The sequence below is a fragment of the Accipiter gentilis genome, chromosome 9 (genome assembly GCF_929443795.1).
Source record: "Accipiter gentilis chromosome 9, bAccGen1.1, whole genome shotgun sequence".
NCBI classification, from domain to species: domain Eukaryota; kingdom Metazoa; phylum Chordata; class Aves; order Accipitriformes; family Accipitridae; genus Astur; species Astur gentilis.
In genome coordinates, this window is record NC_064888.1 from 28,569,187 (window position 1) to 28,593,106 (window position 23,920).

General features: G+C 61.7%; 1 protein-coding gene across 10 annotated transcripts in view; it reads left to right on the forward strand.

Moving 5' to 3' along the window:
* KCNIP2 (potassium voltage-gated channel interacting protein 2) overlaps window positions 1-23,920 on the forward strand; it is a 48,669-nt gene that overhangs the window by 11,336 nt on the left and 13,413 nt on the right. The window contains exon 1 of one of the 10 annotated variants that reach the window (XM_049809939.1): window positions 10,275-10,477. The exons of 4 other annotated variants lie outside the window; for them this stretch is intronic. In XM_049809939.1, the coding sequence (XP_049665896.1) occupies window positions 10,390-10,477 (88 nt within the window). In that variant the 5' untranslated portion in view covers window positions 10,275-10,389. Of the gene's footprint in view, window positions 1-10,274; window positions 10,478-13,261; window positions 14,705-17,990; window positions 18,395-19,367; window positions 22,084-23,920 lie in introns of those variants that run through there. 5 more of the 10 variants (XM_049809943.1, XM_049809937.1, XM_049809934.1 and 2 more) reach the window with 5 other exon arrangements.

Below are 23,920 nucleotides of genomic sequence, written 5' to 3' on the forward strand. Positions count from 1 at the left end.
CTCTGGCTGAGTATCTGCCAGGCGTTCCCCCCACGGGGCTGGACGCGTGGGTCCTGCTCCCCGCTTGGCGGAGCACCCTCAGTTGTGCCGTTGGTCCTCAGCGTGGACGTGGCCCCCTCTGCTCTCTCCCCATCCCTTCCCTCATCCCTCTGCTGTCTCTCTGCCTTTGCGCTTTCCCCTGGTGCGAGACGCTGTGCAGCCCCTGGCATGATGGACCCAGGGTGCCAGTTTGGGCACCGGCAGTGGTGCACCTCCAGGTGCTGTCCCCTTGTTTTGCTCCCCTGGGTGCCCTTTTGTCCCCATCCAAGCCGCCCTGCAAGGTGCTGTAGCACCGGGAATGGTGTCTGTGATGGCATCCTCAGGAGCAGGATGTGGCCCTGTTTAAAAACACAGGGGCGGTGGGAGCAGTCCCCCAGGCACTGCCTGTGCTGCTGTGACGGATTGAGGAAAAGTCTGATCTGACGGGATTTCCATCTACCTGAGACAAAGCGCTGCACCAAGCTGCAGTAGGTCGGCCCGGGCCGGGCGGGGATTGATGAACATCCCCAAACTGTTGCCAAGCCCCGAGGTTTGTGCTTGCCTGCAGCGAGGAACCGGGTCCCTTTGCAGATGCGATCCCCTTCCCTCGCAGTGCCGAGTCCCCATGCACCAAGCACCCACCATTGGTTGTGCAAGCGGCGTCGCAAGCTACACTTAGTGTTGGTCTTGTGGAGGGTGGGGGCAGCTCTTTGCACTGGTGATGAGATGTACAACGTGTGTGGCTGGGGTAGACTGGAAAATGTCCCCCATTTGGGGACTGGCCTCCTGGAGCTGTGGGCAGCCCTGGGTGTCAGAAGTCTGGCTTGGAAATGATCGGTGTGGGGATGGAGAAGTTTTGGGGCCACACTGGGGTTTCGTGGCAGGATGCTGCGGGGAGAAGAGCTCCCTGCCCGCATAGGGGCTGCGTTGCAGGCAGGGGAGCATGGGGTGACCTGCAGGCTCAGGGTGCCTCTCCTCCTGGTATGCTGCCTGTTCTCGTTGCCTGTCCTCTTGCCTGCCCTGGATTTGCAGCTGAGAGTTGCTTTGCACAGATCAAAGCCTGGGGGCATCTCTCATCTCAGTTTACCTGGGTCCCGCCTGCCCCCCCCCCCCCCCAGCCCGGAGCGCAGGGGGGATTTGGAGGTAATCCTTGCAGACAGAATGCTGCTGGCTAATTATAGCAGAGCCTCTTGCTTCGTGGGAACCACGGCAAATTGTCCCTTGAGCCCAGGCAGCGATGGTACAAATCTGCTGCTAATTAGACTTGAAAGTCCTCTCGTGAGCTCAGGCGCAGGATGGATATTCGATTATTAACATATTTATTTCTGAGCTTCTCAGCAGGTCTTGCACTGGGAGGCTGTACTCTCCCCCCATGTAATTGCCAGGCACATTTATTTCTATCAAGAGTGCTTGGGGGCTCTAGGGGAAGGGGGGCTGTTCAGCTTTGTGTGCTCATTTTTGGGGGTGTCTCACCAAGACGTGTGGAAAAGACACCTTTCTGATGCTGGGAATGTCCTGGGCAGGAGCACAGCCCCCAGTCTCTTCTCTGTGTCTCTCGCCAGCCCCTCTGCCAGGTGGGATGCTCCTGACCCTTGTGCCCAGGTGGGAACCCAGGGATGTCTTTTCCCACCTGCTCCTGGGCCTGTTGGCTCCAGGCACTGAGTAGGCAGCGGAGTAGGGGGTGAGGATGACCTAGTGGTGCAGAGCTGGTGCTGAGCACCGCAGCCCAAAGCTACCTGCCATGGCACCCCTGGGGAGATCATCCCTCCCTCCAGCGGAGGCAGACAAACTGTGATGGAAATACTGCCTCTGAAACAACTGAAAATAGCTTTCCTGTCCCCAAAATGTCAGTTTAAAAAGGCAGTCTCTGGGGGCCCCCCTCGGGCTGGCAGTGGGCTGAGCGGGTGCCCTGGAGATGTTGAGCGGGTGGCCCTGCTGCACCGTGGGGCAGGGAGCACAGGGCAGGAGGCTGGAGGGCTGAGCCTTCACTTGGGATACGACTGTGGAGAGTGTCAGCGCTGGAATGGGGAGCCATCAGCCCGGCTGTGGGGCTGCGCAGTGTCTTGGACTGAGGCTGGAGAAAGGTGCAAGTGGGCTGTGGATTGTCGGAAGGACAGCGCTGACCTTGTGTGTCTCCCCTGCCTTAAGGCCCCAGGTGCCCCCAGCCAGGTCGTCGCCCATCCAGGTGTTTCAGGCCAGTGCCAGGGGCTGTTGGCGTGGGGACAGGCAAGAAGCCGTTGGTCAGGACCTCAGCCCCATCTTCAGCACCGCTTTGCTCTCCCTCCCTGCCTTGTCACTGCATCTCCCCGTGCAGGGAGAGTCTGAGCCAGGGAGCGGGGGGCAGGTGCCTTGTTGCAGCAGTGGAGTTATTAATAGCAGCAAATGCTCTTGGTGCCTTCAAGCCAAGTCCGTTTTGGGGGAGATTCCTGCCATTTGAAGTATGTTTCCCCTCCCCGGGATCCCTCGGGCGCCTTATCTCCCTCTCCCAGCTGTGCAGCCGGCACGTGCCGGAGCCCCTGGATAAGCTCTGGTGCTAATAGCCCGTGCTGCTCAGCCCGACAGCGTCTGGCTGGGTGATCGAGGGTGCCCCACTGCCTGGCCTACGGGCAGCCCCATGCTGCTTGCACACGTGGGAGCTGAGGTCGTGTCTCAGCCTGTCCCTACTGCGCTTCCTCCTGTCACCGTGCCGAGTCAGAGCTGTCGGTGGCCGAGTGAGCACTGATTGCAAGGAAATTAGCCTAGTGCCATCTCCCATTTACCAGAGTCCAACCTGTGCATGATTGCACGGGGCTTGTTAATTTGTCACCGTCACCGTGACTTGGCATGGGGCGGTGAGCGTGGCGAGGCTGGGGGGATGTCGAGGGCCACACCTTCCCTGAGAGCAGATTTGGAAACAGGGCTGGCATCACTTATGGCCAGGATGAGATTTTTCCCAGCCTCACAGTTCAGGAGGCACTGGTGAGGCTTGGAGTGGGAGCTGGGACAAGCCTGGGGATGCAAGGTGCTGTGCTGCAGCTGGAAGCCTGTGGTGATCCTCGTGGGGTGCCATGGGCATGAAGTAGGGTGGGCATCTGAGGAGCAAAAAGGTGCTGGTTCAGGATAAGGAGATGCTGTGGCTGTGTTGTGCCCCAGCGTGAGCCATGCACCCCAGACGGCGATGTCCCTGCTCGTGAAGGCTGGGCTCTTTGGAGGTCCTGGGGACCATGCTGCACCACTGCCCGATATATCCTGGGTGCCCCCAGCATTGCTGTGCTTTGCAGACCCAACAAGCTCCGAAATGGCCCCGGATGCTCCAGGCGGGCTGTGGTGTCCTTGCTTACCTCTGCCATCTCGACATGTCAGTCCTATAGTCTGGTTTCCTTGCAGATGTTGGTGCTGGTCTTTACCCTCCCTTTGCAGGGCATGGAGGGTCTCGGGGTGCACCCCAGGAGTCTGGGCAGGGGGCGATGGAGCCCGTCCCCCCCTGCCTTGTCCCCTCCTCCCCACCATTGCTACCCTGTGGTGGGGGCGATGAATTATTCATGCCCCGACAGGCGGGGGTGTCTGCTGCTGCCTGCGTTATGCCAATGGGGCCGACGTGCCGCCAAGCACAGAGAGCTTTTCTGTGTAAATCCCTGAAATATTTAGCAGAACTGACTTAAAAAAATGCGACTTGGGAGGAGTTAGTGCCTCAGCGTAACCTGGAGGGCTGAGGGCCAGCATGGGGGGATGATGGATGCACCAAGGTGTCACTGGGGGGACTCTGACCCGGTCTTTGCCCTACACCCACCACCTAAGTTGCTGGTGGAGCTTATGTCTGTCTGTGTGTCTGATCACCCATCTGTTGGGTCTTTCTGCTTGTCTCTGCTGTGAGACCATGGGGGTGCCCTCATCCTTTCCCTGCATTGGAGGGGTGCTTTGGAGCTAAATGCCAGCTGGGGCATGTCCTGGTCCCCAGCCTAGTGCCACCAGAGCCAGGCTGCTGCCCTGTCACCTGCGGCGTGCCGGCTGCTGGCAGGTTGGCGGTGGGGGCCGGTGCACAGCGCTGGGCCGGGCTCCTTCCCTGGCAGCGCCTTCCCAAGCAGACGGATCACGCCACATGCATTTTTTAACAAGATCCATCGGCTGGGAACGAGCCGAGCTGTCGCCGCAGGTTTGTGATCAAAGCCAGACGTGCCCTGGCAGGCCGGGGGAGGGTGGCCCTGCATGCCACCCCTCCATCACACAGCCAATTTATGGGACATTTATCCCAGCAGAGCAGGTTGGGGATCTGGCAGCATCACAGGTAGCAGGGGTGTTGCCCCTGCATCCCTGGGGGTACTGGGATGGCCAGTGCCCTCCTGCCTGGCATGGCACAGCAGTTCCTGAACTGAGCATCTAAGGATGGGAGCAGCCATGATGAAGAGCTGTTGCTGCTGTTGGGCTTCGTGCACAGTCCTACACCCCAAAATTGCAGCTTCTCCTGGGAATCAGAGCGAGCTGGCTTTGCTCGCAGCCAGGTTGAGGTAGGAAGGGTTTGGGCTTGTGCAGGGATGTGTTTTGGGCCAGGTTCACAAGGGAGCAAGAGGAAGTAAGGGATGCAGGGAGCTGTAGCTGGCTCTATGGACAGGGAGGCACATGGAGCCAGCTGGCTGTGCCATGGCGGGGTTGCCCCACAAGGCAGCCTGGGCTGCTGGCAGCTCTCCCTTGGCCTTTGGCAAGCTCACCCTTTCATGGATGTTCTCTGTGCATCTTGGCAAGGTATGAGGCGTGTGCTGCCTTATGCTCTGTACATCACAGGGCTAAGCCCCGTGGTGAGTGGCCAAAGGCAGCATGGGCTCACGGTTAGAGCACACCACTCCTCCCAGGCTGGCTGCCCCACTCTGAGCCTTCCTCCCACCTCCATGCTCTGTTTGGTCCTGTCCCCATTACTTCCCTGGTGAGGGAGGCAGGCGGGGTGGGGTGGCAGGTGCCAGCGGTGGGCCCGCGCAGCACGGTTGTGGTGTGCTTCCGTCTGCAAGCACCAGCAGAGAGCCCTTGGGCTGCGCTTCTCAGTGACAGCACATCCCATGTCAGAGCTGCTGCAAATCCTGCCTGCTAATAGCTATGCAAATTACCTCATTAGCTGCCTTATTTATTTTCTCTGGCATCACGTTTTCAGCACTTCCCCAGGTCCTGGAGGCTGCAGGTCCCCAGGGCTGGGAGGAGGCAGGAGCAGCAGTGGGACCTGCACACAGGGCTGGCTGTGTTGAGCCTCCCTCTGCGGACGGCAGTGGTGTTTGGTCCCCACGGAGCCACCTGCCCCAACATGATGTGTCTGAGACCAGGGATTCACATGGGTCCCGCAGTCCCTGGTGTCAGATGTCCCCCTCCTTGTCCCTCGGCATGTCCTGGCTCTGGGGTGAGTCTTGCTGAGCCCCACCTCCAGGCAGGAGCTGCTCCATACCCCCCAGGCAGCCACGGGTCTGGCATTGCTGGGATGTGCGCGTCCTCCATCCCCCAAAAAGACGTGACTGCTGGATTTAGGTACAGAGAGAACAGAGCATTTGCCCAGTCCCTGTGGACCCGAGTAGCGGTTTGAGGCTTGGCACAAGGCTGCAAGGTGCCCTGTACCCTTCCCACCTTGATTGCTCTAATGGAAATGTGCCTCCTGCCCACCCTAATTGCCATTTCTCCTTGAGGGAGATGTTGTCGGCAGACGATGTTGCAGGGGTCTGCCCTCTGCCAGCCCCAGGATGACTCCGGAGAGCCCCCAGATGCCCTGGTCAGGGTGGCCCTAGGCTGGAGCCTTGCTCTGTTCCTGTCCTTGGGGTGTGTGGCCTGGGCTGAAACACTCTGAAGCCTGGGCACCACCCAGGGCTGGCACAGGCAGGAATGACCCCTGAGCACCAGCCCAGCATGGTACCCCCTGGGGATGTCTGTGTCCCAGGGTGTCCCTGCCGATGCTGGGTGTGCACACAAGCATGTGGCTGCTTGCAAGGATGGCTGTCTCCTGGTTGCATTTTCCAGGGGTATTCACGTGCTCGTGACATCCGTGACAGTGGGACAGCCTTTGCGCAGGTGCCAGGAGACCCATATACAAGTGCCGGCCCTGAAAACCTTGATCCAGCCACCCTGTGGGCTTGTCTGTGCCATGCTGAGCCGCTAGCAAGCATTGTGTCTGCTCCCCCTATTCTGTTTACCTTCTATTTTTCCCCTTCTCTTCATGGCTGTGCTAATGAATATTTCATGGCCAGCAACCAGCGTGAATTCCCCCGGCTGCTCCCTGGCCCCAGCGCTCCTCCCGCGACAGGTACCGACCCAGGCGTCGGTGGCTTAGGAAGGATGTGTCTGCCGAGAAGCCATCTCGGGAGGAGAGGACCTGGGCAGGGAAGGAAGCAATGGCTCTGGCGTCGACAGCTGTGTCGTGTCCCCCTCGCCGGCGGTGCCGTCACTGTCCCTTCAGCCTGCGAGGGACCTGCCAGCGGACCGCGGTGGGGCCTTGGAGGTCCACGCACGGTGTCCTTGCGCACCCGCACGGCCTCGCCCAGGCGGCCACGCTTGCCTGCGCCCTCCGACACAACTGCACGTGTCCCCTCCTGTCCCCCGTGTGCCATCAGCCGCCACAGCTGTCTGAACGAACCGTGTCCCCGGCTCACCTCCCCGCGGCCCTGCCGCTGTGCTGTACGGGGGCTCCTCTTAGCGTCAGGCAGCGGCAACGGCACCGTGGCACGCACAGAGCGGGGGTCGGGCCGTGGCACCGGCCGTGGCACCGCGCAGGCATTGCGTGGGCTGCCCTGGGCTCCCGTGCATCCAAGCTGGAGGTGTCCCGGCACAGCCCCCAAACCTGCCGGCAGACAGCAGGGGTTTGGGTCAAGGAAGTGGGGGACGATGTTGCTCCCCAGTCTCCCCGAATTTGTCATTTATACCCTACAGTGGGGAGCGGGGCGGGGCGCCAGCGCAGGCTTGGCACTGGGCGGTGTGGGGCATCTGCTCCCCCTGCCAGAGCCAGAGAACGTGGCGGGAGCAGAGCTGGAGACAGAGCCTGGAGCCACGCTCTTCCTCCTTCCCATTGCTGTGGCTCTGGCAACGCCATGTCCGCTTTCGGGGCCCAGCAGATGCTCTGGGGACACAGGCTGGCTCAAAATATCCCTTTGGGAGATGCCGCCCTTTGCACTCTAAAGCGCCGTGAGGACTGGAGTTCCCCTGGGGCTGGGGCAGGGGATCAGTGGCTTCCTTGTGGGGGGAGCAGGTTTGGGAGAAGCGCAGGCTGGGCGGCAGGGCAGGAGGCTGGCAGGGTGCACCCTGCAGTGGCACCCGTGGTGGCTGTGACCCAGGTGGAAGCTCTTCAGCAAGAAAGCTTGTGTAAAGATGGGCTCAACAGCCCTGCTTTGTGGCTTGTTTTTTAATTCTGCTGGGTTCCTGTTTGTCCTGCTGGAGGGAGGTGGGTCAGTGACTGAGTGGCTTTGCTGCCCTTCTGCAGAAGCAAGACATGTAGTTCCCGGTGCCAGCCGGGGGAGCATGTGCTCAGAGGGAGCCCCTGGGATGGCAGCGAGCCAGCTCACGTCTCTGTGCAATGTGCTGTCATTGCAAAATACCTGCTGCAGGTTGCTAGGTGCAGGGGAGAGGACGGTCCCCTAGCTCACCCACATGGTCCCCGTGAGCTTCTGTCTCGGTGTCAGTGCACAAGGCCCTCTCTGGAGAGTCAAGGGCCAACCCGGAGGAGTGATGGTCCTTTGGAAATCACTCACCAGTTCTGGACTGGTTGTAGCGCCTGGGGATGCTGGTGGGCAGCGGCAGCCAAGCCTAGAGGTGGAGTGTGTGACCTTGGTGCTGGCTCGTGTCCCTGCAGGCTGGAGTGGGGTGGTCTATGCATGCTGATGGAGAGGCATATAAGCACCCCTGTCCCGCATGGTGATCATGACCAGGGTGCACAGAACAATGCTTGCATCTCCCACCTGCGCGGGACATGCTGGGATGGAGCAACCTTCCTGGCCAGGTTGGGATCCGGCTCCCGAGGAGCTGGATGATGGGTTTGGGCTGGAGCTGCAAACTTTGTTTGCTGTCAGGTCCTGTGGGCTCTGGCACCCTCCTGTGGCTGTTCTGCCACCTCTCCTGTACCCCACGGGCTTTTGGGATGCTGCGGCCACCTTGGGCTGAGTTGCGCTGGCTGGTCGCTGCGGTGATGCTGTGGAGCTGGGTCTCTCTTCCAGTACGGGGGGAGCTGAGCTCTGCATTTGCAGCATTTGGCCTTGTATCACACAGCTCACGGGATCTGATCGTTGCAAGAAACTGTCCCGGTGTGTTTGTGTTCTGGGTTTGAGTTGGGAGTGGGGCTCCCGGATACTGTAGGTTAGGACAAGGGTCCTAAACCACTGACCTGTCCCTGGGAGGTGGCAGGAAGGGACTGGGCACTGCTACCAGCCCAAATTTCTAAGCTTTTGGCTGGCGGCAGGTGGTCCGCAGGAAGTAGGTTCAATCAAATTGTTATATTCACAGACTGTCCCTGCATCTGTGCCTCTGTGTTTTGCTGAGCTGCCTGCTCTGCTTTGGCTGTCCTGGGCTGTCCTGTCCCGCCCTGTGGGGTCCATGTACCTTGCAGCCCTTCCTTGGCCCGAGGCTTTGTGGATGTATTATTGTAGGGTTGCAAGACCCTGCTGTACTGTGTGTTGGACCCTGCTGTAGGGTCTCCCCAAACCTGGCTCACACCTGCAGTGACCAGTGCAGCATCCCCTGGTGCCTGTTCCCTGCCCCGGGGCACTGTCTGCCATGGTGTGGGGTCTCTCTGTTGGGGGCTGCCCACCCTTTGCAGGAGCACAGCTGGCATAACAGGGAGGGAAGGCTTGGTTTGGAGGGAATGGCCCTTCTTTTGGGGAGCAGGGGGAGATGTTACCCCATACCAACCCCTGGGGAGGCTCCTGCCCCTTCCCTTGGGGCCCCTTGTTCAGGCATTAGTGGGGACTGAGCAGTCTGACTGATCCTGGCTGGACCATGCCTGCACCCCCTTTCCTATCCTCGAGGGAGCAGAAGCTATAATTTCCATCAGTTCGCTTTTTGTTCACTTCCTCTCCCATTAATAAGAGATGAAGCTTCTGAGATAATAGAGCCTGGATGGATGCAGAGCTGAGATCCTGCTGGTGCGGGGTGTGGATGTGATGTGGAGAGAGAACTGCAGCTGGGAAAATGGGACTTGGGGAAGGGATGTGGCCGCCAGCCTGCACAAAGCATCTCGGGCTGGCTCTGGGAGCAGGGAAATCCCACCGCCGCCACGCGCAAGACTCTCTTCTGGCTCTGACATACTGTGCAAGCTAGCAACTCGCTGCCAGGCTGAGCTTTGGAGCAAGCAGCTCTCAGTCTGGGCAGTCTGGGAATCTGACTCCTCTTCCTCCCATCCTTGCACTGATCCTCATCTCCTCCCCTGCGTGGAGCTAGCGGGAATGGATGCCCAGGTATGCAGGATGCTCGCAGTGCCGGAGGGCTGATGCCTGGGGATGCAGGATGCTCGCAGTGCCGGAGGGCTGATGCCTGGGGATGCAGGATGCTCGCAGTGCTGGAGGGCTGATGCCTGGGGATGCAGGACACTTGCAGCACTGCCTGACCGGAGCAGATGATTGATGCCCAGGGATGCAGGATGCTCACAGCGCTTGGTAGTGGGAGCGGAGGGCTGATGCCCAAGGATGCAGGATGCTCTCGGTGCCGGCTCCCCTCCGGAAGGAGCATCCTTCCCTGCTCTTGGAGAGAGGCGGCCCTGGGATGCAGCAGTGCCTCATTGGTCAGAGGGACCTGTGGAGTCTGCGGGTTGCCATACCAACCTGCCTCTGGTTCCCGGCCAACCGGGGCGTGAAGTGCCGGGTCGAGCTGGCGGCAAGGGGCGGACCAGGAGCCAGGGGCAACCCGGGGCTCTGCCAGCCAGGGAGGCGTCCATCTGCCTCTCCCGGAGAGCTGGCCGGCACCGCTGGTCTCCCCAGTCCCGAGCATCCCCCTGCCGCTACTCCCCCCCTCTCTCTGCAACTTTGCTGCACGGAGGGGGCCGGCGGGCTGGCACGGCACGGGGGGAGGCTCGCCCGGGCACCCCGCTCCTTCTCCGAGCTTGCGGGCAGCTTTTGTGAGCCTAAGCCCCAGGAGGGGTACCGCCGTCGGCTGCCTCGGCCCCTCTGGATCGCAGGCAGCCTGCACAGGAGCATCCCAGCACAAAACTTCCCAGCTGGCTGCCTGCCGCCTGGGAGCGGGGCCTGGCGGCTGCCGCGCTGCCAGGCGCTGCCTGTGCCCTCTCCGCCGGGCTGGACCTGCCGCCGATGCCCACAGGCTCGCTCCGGGCAAGGAAGGCTCTGTCCTCCCCCGGGCATCGCCTGCTGCTCGGAGGAGCTGGGGGGCTGTTTGCCGGCCGGGAGGGGGGTGCGACTGGGTCCCTCCCCAGCGCTGTGAGCTGGAGCCATGAGCCACTGCCAGCAGCGCTGCAAGAGGCAGCTGGGCCGGGTGATCCGCTTCTTCTACCAGTTTGTCACCGGGACCCTCTCCCAAGGTAGGTGCCGCCCTGGGGGGGGCACGGGGCTCTCTTCTGCGGGAAGGGGTCTCTGTCTGGTGGGCTCTGTGGGGTTATTTGGGGAGGGGGGGGAAATGCCGTTTAGGTGCTGAGCGGTGCTGAGCGATTCAGCCCCAGGCGGAGAGGTTGCACTGACTCCGTGTGGGGCAAAGCCGGAGATGCTTACGGGAGACAACAAGCGCTCCTGAAGGTCCCCTGTGGTCCTGGGGTGACAGGAATGTTTTGTTTCAGGAGGGGACTGGTGCAGAGTGGAGCGTGATAAACTGCTGTGCCAATAAATCACAGCTGGCCAGACCCTTGCCCACCGTGCCAGGCATCTGCCTCCTCTGGGGCCGGGGCTGCGCCCTCCATCCATCCGGCCAGAGAAGCCCTGGGTTTGCCCATGGGCTGGGGCAGGGACACACCCTGGTGCCTGCATCCGCCTGTGCTGCCTGGTCCTGGGGACAGAGCTGCCTGCCGCGTGCTCCCAATTTGCTGTCACAGCCATGGCGGGACCCGTGTCCCCCTGCCAGCCCTCGCACAGCCCAGACAGCTGGCCAGGACCCCCTGTCCTGGGTGTGAGCCCAGAGCTACCTCCTGACCCCAATGGGCACATCTCGGGGAGGTTGTTGTGTGCCTGTGTGTGCTGGGACCCTGGGTGCCTGGCTCCTGCCCCCATCCCTGTGCTTGGGGCAGCTTGCCCTCCTTGTGGCCTGGCCTGGCTGTGGACCCCTGGGCTGCCACCCTGGGCCACAACGGTGCTGGGGAGAGATGTACCGTGCCGGGAGCATGGGGAAGGCCTTGTTGGGCCAATGTGGCAGCATCACGCCTTGGAGCAGGGTTGGGACTTTGCCAGGAGCTAGCCTGCCTGGAAAAACCCTCCCAGGCTCTGTCCCCTCCTCACCCGGGGTAGCCCCTGGGTTTCCCCAGCCTGTGCCCATCCCTGGGGCCAAGGAATGGTGGGGGCACCCTGGCGATGCTCTTGGTACAGCGCTGGGGGCTGGGACACGGAGCAGTACCCGCCCTGTGAGCAATGCCCAGCTGCCATGCCACCTCCCTGCCCGTGGGGACCCGAGCCCTGTGACGGAGGGTCTCCTGGCCATGGGAAATGCTCCCTGTGGGCATTTCCCATCAATTCCCAGCCCCATGAGCTCTTCAGGGCTCTGCAGCAGCCCACAATATGTCAGTAGGGGAAGAGGTGCCAGGATAAGTGTGGGCCTGACCAAGCAGTGTGCCAGGGTCCAGAAGCTGGGTGTGCCTGCAGGCAGCGCAGGGTCTGCCCCTGCTAGTGGGCTCCATCGGGCACTGGCCAACTAGCCTGGAGTAGAGGGGGCAGAAGATGAGTCAGCTGAGTCCAGCCCTGGGTCCGAGGGGCAGACCTGCAGCTGATGGAGCAGAGTGGGAAGGGGACTTCAGGGTGCTCCTGTCCCCACCACCTGCAAGGATGTCCTGCAGGTTCTTGTCCCAGTGCCCTGGCTTTCCAGCTGGGTGCTATGGGGCTGGGTCTGTAGGACCGGGTCTCTGGGCTGGCCATGTGTGGTGCTGGGTGGCCCCAAGAGCCCAGCCCCATGCTGTCCTTGCAGCCCTGCCAGGGTGTGCAGCGTGGCCATGGTGCACAGGGCTGGGATGGGCACAGAGGGCATGGCTGGCAGTAGGGCATTAGCTACCACTGCTCACCCTCTTCTTGGAGTCCTCCGAAGCTCTGGGACAAGCTGAAGTGGCATGAAACCCAGAGCTGGGCAGCTCTGTCCCCGTCCGCCCCCAAAGCTCAGAGCTCGGGGTTGAGAGCGGGATGTGGGGCTTGCACAGCCTTCCCCACTCTGCAGCATCTCCCCCTCCCCAGCTGCTGCTCCGGTCCATGTGGCACATGGGTCACCAGGATGCTGTCCCCCCTTCAGCCACTATCCTGCCCATTGGCTCCTTTTGAGGGGCAATGAGCCCCTTTGCCCTCCCTGTGTAGGTGAAGGAGGTCCTGCAGAACTCACCACAGAAGGCACTGGGTGCCAGCCAGGCAGGCCCCGGGGTGGGGTGCCCTCCTGGCTGGGTGCCCTGGGGAGCTAGCCAAGGACGGGTCGCTGATGGGGGGAAAGAGAAATGACTCAATCAATTAACCAGATTAAAACTGTGACTTCACCTCCCAAAAATAGCATTTCGCCAATATTTTAATGTGCTTATTAATAATCTGCTCGCGCTCTGATTAGCAGCGAGGTAATAAGGGATCAGCTGTAACCTAAATTTAACTCTCCCTAATGGATGATGGCCCCGAGAACCAAAAAAAAGGAAAGGCTCCTATCCATCAGGCTGGCCCCCCCGGGTGGTCGGCAGCACCCAAGGGACCTGGGCAACTGCTGCCCAGCTGTGCCCAGGCCCATTGCCTCTGCTGTGGCCCAGCTGGTCCCATGGCACGTTTTGGGGGGGGGTAGTGCCCTAGCACCCTGCAGCACTGGGCTAGGAGCACCCTAGGGGTAGACACACGGGTAGCTCCCAAGCAGGACAGAGCCTGGCTGTGGTCAATGTGCGTGGTCCCTTCCCGAAGAGGCAGGTCTCTTGGTGATGGGTGACTGCCCTGCTCCCTCCCCAACTGCTCCTGTTCCACAGTGGGGGACAGTCACCCGTGCCCAGCTTCTGGTGGTGCTGGGAGAGTGGGGACAGGGACCAGCCACCTGGCTACCCGACAGCTCTGGGTGTTGCCCTGTGCGTGCCTGCGGCATGCTGTGTGCACAGAGCTGCTTTCTGGACAAGAAACCCTGCTCCCAGGCACTTCTATTTATACACAGTGGGTGGCTGGCGGGATGGTTAATTTTAGCTGGGTGGCACGGCTGCGCTGCCGGCAGTGCTGGAGAGCCGAGGCAGGGGTGGCTGGGCAGGGGATGCTTCACAGCTGTTATTGTCACAGCCCAAAGTGGGACAGGCAGTGTGGACACGGTGCCAGTCTGGGCTGCCCATCCTGGCGCAGCTGTGCCTGGGGCAGCATTACAGGGCCCGCTGCCCTCCCCGGTGCCGAGCCGTGGGTGCATGCCAGGGCCACTTTGCTGTGTGTCCCCTGTGGATGCTCAGAGCAGCTGGTCTTGGGGGCAGAGAGAAGGGAAGGGGGGATGGACCCAGACACCTGGGTTCTGTGCCCTGAAAGGCTCCTCACCCTACGCCTGGGTGGCCACATCCCCTGGCTGTAGCTGGAGGGGTAGGGATGGGACGTCTTGTAGGCAAAGAGGTGTCAGGGTGAAACACTTGGGTCCAGCATCTTCCCCCACCACATGTCCCATGGGGCAGCCGATGGGGCCAAGTGCAGTCTGGGGACTGGACGTGTCCCAGGCATGGATGCAGCTAATCCTGCGGGGTTTGGGGTCTCTGAGCAAGTGTGCCCAAACCCACAGTGGCACTTCCCAAGTGCACCTGGCATTGCAGACCAGGAACTGGGCTGGTTGACTCTGACTCCAAGCTGAGAAAAGCGGATGCTGATCCCAGGCGTCCCTGGCGAGGTGCTGCGCTGGGGTGCAGGGAATGAGATGCCAGCGTCTCTCTGCCAGACCCAGCTCTCTGGGCCGGCAGGACTGCAGAGACACCTTCCTTCAAGGCCCAGTGTCTGGAGCAAGGACGGACACAGGCATGTCAGTGAAGATCCTGGTGTTCGTTAATCCTGGGCGGCAGCATCATTCCCTGAGGAGCCCTGTTTCCAGGACTTGCAGCTCCTCCTGCAGGCTGGCAGTGAGGGGCTGAGCCCTGAGGGTCCCGGGGTCATCAGTGAACTCAGGGCAGCCGCTGGACTGTGGTAATGCCTTGCTGGCCCCGCAGCATGGAGACACAGCCACATGTGTAACGAGCCCCGGCTGTTCTCTGCCCCCTGCTTCCTTCTCCTGGCTGATGGTGCCACTCTCCCCCCGGGCCGGGAGGGTTATTTTTAACTGTTTGCCATGTGCTGCCTGAGCACAATTAAGGTAATTGGTTTGGGAGCCTGGCTCTCACACAACGCTCCCAATTACCTGCCTGCCTGCCCGCCTCCCTGCCCGCCGTGGCCGGCTCCACCGGCGGGGGGACTGCCGGGACAGGGCTGCCCCAGATAGCGCGGCGGGGCTAGGTGGGGGGCGCGAGCGGGCACAGGGGATGGAGCCATGGAGAGGACATCCCTGCACAACGACAGCCTGCTCTATGCCTCCCTGATTGCCATCCTCCTCCTCATCTCCTATTGGTTCACCACTCGCTGCTTCAAAATTATCAGCGGCATTGAAGGTATGGGGTTGGGGACACGGGGGGATAGGGTGACGCTGGCCCATCCTGTCTCCTTCCACGAGCCAGGTGGTGAGGCGAGCCAGGCTCTTGGTGTGGGAGAGGGGGATTGGGGACCCCCATCTCTGCCTCTCTGGGGCACCCTGATCTCCTCCTCAGTCACTTTATTTGTTCCTCCTGGTACTGGTCCTGCTCCACTGTGTGCGAGAGAAGCCTGTGTATGGCCACAGCCGAGCTGCGGTGGTGCCCAGGGCTGCTCCGGGGTCATCCAGCTCTGCTGTGCTTCCGGCATCTGGGTACCGCTGCCCCTCGCTGCGGGACAGAGATGTAGACAGGCTCCCTGGAGCCTCCCGCTCTGTGGGAAGTGCTCAGTGCCGATGCCAGAGCTCAGCCTGCATTTTGGGGCTCTTGGTCCCTTTGGGCATGACCTATATCTTTGCTCCTCAGCTGGCATGTTGGGGAGCTCCAGGATGTGGTGGGGGTTCCAGTTTCCCCAGCAAAGGGTCTCTCCAAGCTCCGCTGCAGTGGGATGTGCATGCCAGGGGCTTTGGTGGGTGAGACCCCCAAGGCAAGGAGCAGGGCAGGAAGGGTGGCACTGGTGCCACGTGTCTGAGGACATGCAGGGCCTCTCCTACCCAGGGTGTGCATTTCTTCATCCATCTGTGTGATCTCTCACTGCACGGCTCAGCCAGGGCCTTTGTGACTCTTCCCATGGCATGGCCAAATGCTGCTGGCTGGCTGCAGGGGCGGAGAGCCACCCCTGGGAGTGATGGCCCTTGGTGGGGTGGCAGGCAAAGCTCTGTCCCACTTCTGGTGGGGTGCGTATGTTTTGGATGGCCTTTCAAGCATCCCTTGCAGGCGGCTGCGGGTCTGGCTCCATGGGCGAAGCTCCACGTGTGCTTCCATGTGTTTCCTCCAGCCTGGGGGCAGCTCCAGAGCATCTCTGGGGACCTGGATGAGCTGAGGGGGTGGTCCGCTGACACCCGCAGCCCATCTGGAGTTGCCCTCAGTGGGAGGGGATGTGCTCTGGGCAAGCAACCCTGGTGAATTTGGGGGTGCTGGGAGATGGGCTCTGGCATGGTGTGTGGCACTGGGATGTGGGACCGGCGCCGGGTGCCTGTGCTGGTCCTGGTGGGATCCTACATCATGCTGGTAGTGAACAGTGGAGGGCTTTTATTAATGGCCTCAGCACGGAAATGAGTAATCCTGACATGGCGGCTGGCGGGTGATTTATTGCTGCTCTGCTGGGGAGGTCGGCTGGCACAGGACAGGCACGAGGGCAGGCAGGGAAGCTGTTGCTCGGTGGCTGACCTGCCGCTGTGCCCTTCAGCCCCAGTATCTCACAATACCAGTGGAGACGCATGAGGGGCCGACAACAGTCTGCTCATGTAGGCTGAGCAGGTTTGCTTGGCAGAGGAGCTGCCCCAAACCCTCTTTGCTGGGATAAGTCCTGGCTCAGGCTGGAAGGGCTCTTCTACCGCTGTTTCTGGACAATATTAGGATGCATAAATAGCCCTATGGCATGTGGTACAGGCATCGGCCCTGGGAGCAGCTGGAGGCTCGGGGAGAGAATGGGTTGCAACCAGGGCTCAGCAAGAAAAATCACTTTAAAAATGCAGCTGGTGTCAGTGGGAAACTTCCTCTGAGAGTGCAACAGGCCTGTGTCGCCCCGACCCTGAAGGGACTGGGGCACAGTCGGTAGCCAGCTGGGTGAAATCCAGGCTCAGTGCCTGGAAACTCACCTCTTTCCAAGAAAAGGAAATGCCAGGTCTGAAAACTTCCAGCCTGAGGGATGTTTCCCCAGGGAGGACTTTCATCGCTCTCACCAAACTGCCTCTGATGCATCGCTGGCATCTTCTGCTGGCGTCAGAGCCTTGGGAGCACGCCCCAGGCGGGCAGGAGACGCCAAGCCTGGTGGCACGGAGCCGCTAGATAGCCCAGCCATGCCATGACCAGGGACTGAGCCACCAGCCCTTTCCATTCCCTGCCAGGGGACAAACCTGCAGCCTCCTGGGCTGGGAATGGGGGCCTTGGGTGGGGGTTCTGGGGCCCTGGGGGGTTGGTGTGTGGCAGCCCTGCTGGGAGTGCTTGCCGGCATCAACCAGCATCTCTGCCATCCCCTTCCCCCCACGGGGGTGTCCCAGGGCGACGTTTCTTCCCCTGATGACATATTCCGCCACCCCCCCCCCCCCCCCCCCCCCCGGCACAAAGACAACAGGGAGGAAAACGGGCTTTCTGCCACGGCCCTGTCTGCAGGGCCCTTTGTGGGGGTGGGGGGACCCTAGAGCTGGCCAGGGGGTCTGGGCATGGCCACCCCACCTGTACCTGGGGCAGCTGGCCTTGCTCCTGGCAGGGAAAAGGCAGGGTGGGCAGCAGTGGTGGCATGGGGGCAGCCCTGCTCTCTGCCTGCCACACTGGTGCTGGAGCTGGGACGAGTCTTGTTTGCTTCATGCCCCATGTGGGACTCATCCACCCAGGGATGGGCAGTCCCAGCAGCATCCCTGGGGGAAGCTGTGCACCCCAAGGGGTGCTGAGCCCCAGTGATGGGGCAGGGACTGGTGGGCCTCTGGCTCCCCAGTGGTCTCTGTGGCCTGTGACTGAGCAGCCAGGCAAGGGCTGGGACACTGTTAAAAAAAAATTCTAGGAGCTAAATATAGCCCCATTGGCTGTGCGTGGATGTGTGCTCGAGGCACGCGGACGCCTGGGTTCGCCCACTAACTCAGCTGCTGTGTGACCTTGGCTGGGTCTCTTGGTCCCGCTGGGTCCCCAGCCCCTGTGTCCCCTCCTCTCTTGCCTGTTGCTGTGCTGCCTGTGGGTCTGGCAGCATCTCCGGCATTGTGCATGGCAGCCCCCAGCTCCTGGCCCATTCCCCCACCCTGCTCCCTGTCTCCCCTTGGCTCTCCCAGTGAGACAGCTGGACCCATCCACCTGCTCCGAAATGGGGCAGCTGGACCTGTTGCCCCAGACGCTCCCCAGGAGAGAGAGGGTTATGGGGACCGTGGGGTGCTCAGCCACGGTGGTCCCTGTGGGGGAGGCACTTGTGTGGGGCACAGAGGACAAGTCTGAGTCATCCCTATCCTGGATGTTTAGCCAGTGCCCAGCGTCCTGTCCCTCCCCATGTCCCGTCCCCCCCCCCCCCCCCCCCCCCCCCCCCGGGAACCGAGTGCCTTTTAATATCTGTGGCCCGTTTCCTTAGCAACTGCATTAAGCAAATCGATGGAGGTGGTGTCATTGGAATGGGAGGGCATGCCTCCTTCCTCCCCCGGCCCCCCCATCCCTGCCACCCCCCCCACGCCTCCCTCCACTTGGCCTCTCTCCACTCCTACTCACAGGCACAGCCGTGCTCTGCCTGGGCTCTTGGCCGTGGCTCCTCGAGCCGCCCGCCACAGCCCCGTGCTGACCCCCTTGCTTGCCCACGGCTGATGGCGGGTGCCCCTGAGTAGAGGGGTGACAGCCGATCCCCCCTCAGGGACAGAGGCGGGGGTCCCTGGGGATGCGTGGTCCGGCAGCTGCGGCGCTGGGGTGAGGGGGCTCCAGGACTGCGGTGGGGAGGGGGTGTGGGAGTGTGGGGCCATGAGACACCCCCCACCATGAACCTGGAAGGCCTTGAGATGATTGCGGTGCTGGTGGTCTTGGTCCTCTTCGTCAAGGTGCTGGAGCAATTTGGCCTCTTCGAGCCCGTGTCCTTGGAAGGTAACGGGTGCGGGTGGTGCTGGCTCCTCCAGGGACACGGGGGGCAGGCAGTGGGTGTCCAGAGCTGCACCCGAGGATGCTCTGAGGCTGCTGCATCCACGGGAGAGTCCTGGGACATAGTGTCCGTGTGCTGTTCATAGGGGTGAGCAGAGGGTTCCTGGTGCAAGGATTGGGGTGTCCTGCCTGCTCCGTGCAAGGTTCCAGCGGCTGGAGATGTGGGGAGGGGACAGGGCAGGCAGGGTGTCTGCTGCACGGTGGTGACTTTGATGTGTGCCGGGGTGCTGTGGACTGGGACTCTGTGTGAGTGTGCAAGTGGACACCAGGGTCTTTTCCAGCACCTCTACAGGAGCAAGGTGTCCCCAGGGGGTGTGGTCACCTCACCATGAACATGAGGTGTCAGACTCAGCACCAGCCTGCAGAGCAGCCAGGCCTGGGCAGGATGGGTGCCTGCTGCCCTCCCTGATCCTGGCTCTCCCCAGGGCCCCTTGTGGCCCTTGGGCAGGGTGGGGGGACACAAGGGGTGCTGCCTGGCTGGGGACAGACTGTGTAAGGTGCTGAGCAGTGTGTGTGGGGCATGCTTGGCGGAACCCTGATCCGCTTGGGGGACTCTGTGCATGGTGGGAGGGAGGTCAGGACTGCTCAGCCAGTTGCTCCCTGGAGTCCCAGGCGTGATGGTTGTGTGAAAGGTCCCCCAGCCCTGCCAGCCCCTGTTCATGCCTGCAGACGCCCACCTGAAGGATGCTGCAGCTTGCCCAGCCCTGGGCATCAGGGCACACACAGGGTGAGGAGGTGACAGGCAGTTTGCCTGGTCCACTGGAGCCCTGGGATACTCCGCGTTGGTTCTGCAGTGCTGACTCTTGCACAGGCTGGGTGCAGCGGTGAATGCCAGCTCCCCTCCACACAGGGTGCCGATGTGCCCCTGGGCAGCACCCCTGGGCTGCATCCTCGGCTTGGCCGTGCCTGGGGGTGAGGAGGGAGGGGGCAGACGGGGGCCTCTCTCCCTCTGGGCCTGCAAACCTGCTTGCAGGGCAGGAAAGCTTTCATTACTGCTTAACTACTTGCTTTGTCCTGTGCTCCAGCAGCAGCACTCCTAGGTGGATCATGTCAGGAGGGAAACTGAGGCAGGGGCTGAGTTAACTCCCAGGCATCCTGCCTGTGAGCCCTGGCAGGGAGGACAGGCTGACTGTGCCCAGACTGGACCCCCCCTCCCCAGTTCTGCTGGTGATTAGGGGTGCCTCCCTGTGCGTTTGCTTCCCCATGCAGCTGCTCAAAGCTTTGGACCAAAGTCGGTGGCATTGATTGCAGCTGCTCTGCAGCATGCTGGCTTCCAGCCGTGGTGGAGACGGGGGAGGCAGAGAGATCCCTGGCACCTGACAGCAACCCTGCTGGGGGCACAGGACGAGACAGAGGCCACCCCTTGGCCTATGGCTGCTCCTTGCCTGAGCCCTGCTCCTCCATCCCCTGGGGCACACTCCTTGTCTCCCTGCAAATATCTTTGCTCTGGCCTGGGCCAGGGCAAAAGGTTGGAGATGGGGTGTCCTTTGTCCAGACTTGTCCCCGTCAGCCAGCACCCCTCCAGAGGGGACTGGGATGGGCGGTGGCGTGCCTGTTTCCCATGAAGGACAAGCCTTACCACCAGTCCTCTCTTGTCCCCAGGAGGATGTGTTGTCACTGTGTAGCATGGGAAGGCACAGCCTGCCCCATCCCCCCACCTCCACATCCCCACGTTGGGGTGCTGTGGGTCCCTTTGGCCTGGCTGGAGATTTGCCCCAGCTGTGGCGGTGGGAGAGGGACCCAGGTGCCCCAGATTGGCAGCGATTGCTCGCATTGCCAAAAGGTGCCCAGAAGAGAGGGAAACGTGTTGTTTGAGGGGCAGAAATCAGCTGAGGTTGAGCTGTACTGAGCCCTGGGCACCACATGGGGAGTCCTGTGGGTGAGCAGCTGCATGTTGGGATGGGGGTGAGGTGCTGCTGCGTGGGTCATCCCCCTCCTTGGCTTGGGAGGCAGCAGGTAGGAGATTTTGCTCTCAGGGGAAGGTCCCAGGCAGTGTCTGGAGCTGGGAAATGCTGAGTCCCCTCTGGGGGTTGTTTACCAGCCATGCCTGGGCCGGCAGTGACAGCCCAGGGACCGCAAAGAGCCTGAAACCGTACACTAATGGCTCGGGTCTGCTAATGGACACAGGGCCCCGCCACCCGCTGTGGAGCCATCAATACAGCCTGCCGTGCTTCCCCTGCCCCGGCTTCTGCCCCGTGCCTGTGTTCTCTCTGGTCCGTCCCTGCCGGTCCCCTGCCTGCAGTTGTCTCTCTGCCCAGGCTGTGCTGGTAGTGTACTGGGGATGGGTTGTGCTGGGAGGTGTCGTGCCTCCACGGTGATGGGCTGAGGATGCAACTTCTCCAGAGGAGGCCAGAGAAATGCCCCAGCTCTGGGGAAGGGTTTAGTGGGAGTATCTGGCAGCAAGACCCCATCTGCCCCTGGGGGGACTGCGGAGGGAAGGAGGAAGATGTGGCAGAACTCCAGGCTTGGTGAGTTCCCAAACTCAGCTGGCTGAGGCCCCAAACAAGCTGTCCTCCATTTGGAGCTGGCCCTCCTCTGACCAAGGACAGGAGCACTGGTTGTCTGCACCCCCTTGCCCTGTCCCCTTGGCACTGTTGCCCCTTGGACCCCACTGCAGCCTTGGTGGCATGGTTAGAGCTGCTGTCTGGCAGCAGCAGCGGAGCATCTCCTGTGGGCATGCTGTGCTCCAGGAACTCCAGGGGCGATGGATGCTGGAGCCAGTGTTGTTTACCAGCTAGTTAATCACTCATGGGCCACGTCACCCCACTGCTGCCCTGTGCCACCACACCTATCCCCAGCCCCGAACATCTCCTCGCAGAGCTGTCCATGCACTGCTGAGCTGCCTGGGGGGCTCCCAGCCCCCTTGCCAAGAGCCCGCTTCAGCCAAGCGCTTGGGAGGGGGCAGGCGAAGAGAAACACTATCGATTTTGGCTCTGAAGTGCAGCATCAATAATTCAGCGCAGAGCAATCGGTCCTGGCTGGGAGGAGGGGTGGGCGGGAGGCAAAAGGCGGGAGAGCTGCCTGCGTAGCCCGGCCTCAGATGAATATTAGATGAAGCTGCAGATTGTTATTGGCAGGATAACTGGTGCCTGCCCGGGGCTGGCAGGGCTGTCCCTGCCGTGGCCGGGTCAGGGCCTGTGCATGGGGCAGGCAGGACTGGGGGTGTCTTGGAGACCCCCTGACATGGGGTGCGCTGGCCCCTGCCTTCCCTGGGAGGCTGCTGCTGTTGCCCCAGAGCTGAGGATGTGGAGGGGGAAGTGGGGCTGGGGAGTGTGCCAAACACCTCCAGAGTCTGGGGAGAAACGGGAGGGAGCAGCAGCCTGCATGGGTGCCACTGGTGCCCCAGAGGATGCCAGGCAGGAGGGCGGTGGCAGCGAGCAGCATGGCCACCTCCCCGTGCTGGGCTCAGGGCAGGGGTCCCTCTGGAGAGGGGAGAAAACGAGCATCCTCACAGCACTGGTAAGGGCGAAGCCCCGTGCCAAGCCTGGCTTTCCTCCTGCTTTCCAGGAACCCCTTTGGCAGGAGCACGGCATCTTGGCTGCAGGAGGGACTGGCCCTTTGGGGCATGGTGCCAGGGGTCCCCAGGCTCAGGGCACCATCCAGCCTGGTGGGTCTGACAGACCCAAGAGATCCAGGTGAGCTGGCTATCAGTGGGGTAGGTCTTGGAGCATGGAAATCCAGCCTGGGACAGCTGCAGGTGCTCCAGGTTGAAGTTTGGGGTTCTCTGGGCTGGGATGCACCAGAGATTTCCCATGCGCAGTGGGTTTAACCCTTGCCTTTCCTTTTCCAAGAGCTGGCAAGCTTTTCAGCTGGCTGTTGGGCTGGGCAGGGTCTGGTGCCTGAATCAGGAGAGAGTTGCTCACTCATGGTGAGGGCTTGCAAAGTAGGAGGGGAAGGGGCAGAGATGTATGGTAGCCATGGCCGGGCTCTGAGTTTGGATCCCCGCATAGCTTTACACTCTGAGGCATGCTGTAGCTGGGCCACATCCTGCCAGCACTGGGGTCTTGGAGAAGAAGGTCTCCTGGGTATCCTACTCTCTCCTCTGTGGAGCATCTTCCACATACTCTGCACCCGGGGACATCAGCCCCGATCATTGCCATGGACACAGGATGGGCTGCGCTGTCTTGTCCTGCCTGGAGAGGGCGAAGCTGGGGGAGAAGGGGACTTGACCCTGGGTCACCTTGGCTGTGACCCTCGCAGCTGGGGCCAGGGCAGGGCAGCTCTCCCAGCACAGAGCTCCTCAAGGACTGCAGTGCCCGCAGCACACACCCTGCTGACTCTGCCGCTGTGTGGTGTCACGTCCTGCTCAGCCCAGCCAGACATAATTAGCTTGTTGAATCTCTTCTCCCTCCGGCCTCACGTTAATCACTTTTCACATTGCTTCCCTCCCAATTCCCTCTGGCCTGGCTTGCTCTTTCTGTTGCTGATGTGCCAGGAGAGGGGAGCAAGGGGACCCAGCCGGACGTGGAGAAGGGACCCCACTCTGCTGCATCCTGCCCCAGAGATGGGCTTTGAGCCAGCGGACGGAGGGGCAGGGAGATCACTCAGCCACGGGCAGGTGAGAAAATTGCAGGCTAGAGAAAAAGCAATAAAGCTAGAGAGCAAGGGAGCTTGCTGGGACAGCCCTTCTTTGCAGCCCTGCTCTGCTGGTGGAGGATGAAACCTTGGAGTTCAATGGGAGAGGTCGGCTTGGAGCTCTCTAGCGCAGAGCTGTGTTGGGCTGCAGGGTGCTGTGAGAGCTCACCGGACTCTCCTTTACCTCTCCCCTGTGAGGGGCAGGATTAGATCCCAGGACTGGGCACAGGTGGGAATAGAGGTGTGCTGGCCAGGGCTCTGTGGGGTTGTGGTCCCCAGAGTGCAGGCAGCAGGAGGTCCCACACACCAACTGTGCCTGGCTGCAGCGTCCCCTCCCAGGGATGCAGGGAAATGTCTCATTCCCCATAGGAGCCTGCCCTGGGGCTTGCTGTGCCACTGGACCAGAGGGTGGCCAGATCAGAAGCAGCTTTTAGGTGAGAGATGCATAGAAAACCATCTGAAAGAGACTTTCTAACAACCACTGCTGCCAGGCTGGGGTCTCTGCCCTGCTGCCCACAAGGCAGGGCTTTGAGTGGTCTGCAGGGAGTTCCCACCCTGGCTGGTCACCCCGCCAAGCTCTCCTCCCTCCAGGCAGCACCCCAGAGTGAAGTGGGGCACGCTTCCCTCCAGCAGCAAGTGAGGTACCCAGGGCTGGCAGCCCCCAGCTGTGGCTCCTCCCTGTGCCACAGATCTTGCATGGGGCTGTGACTTACTTGCTGGAGCGGAGAGGTGTGGATATTCCCCTAGGAGGTGAAGAGGGAAGAGGTGAGGGTGGCAGGTGTCAGTGGAGGTGATCGGCAGACAAGGCTGAGCTCCGAGGTCGGGAGCTCCTTTTGCTGTGCTGTGAGTGCGTGCAAGGTGGGGCACTGCTGAGGAACAGGTTTGGTGGTTTGGGAT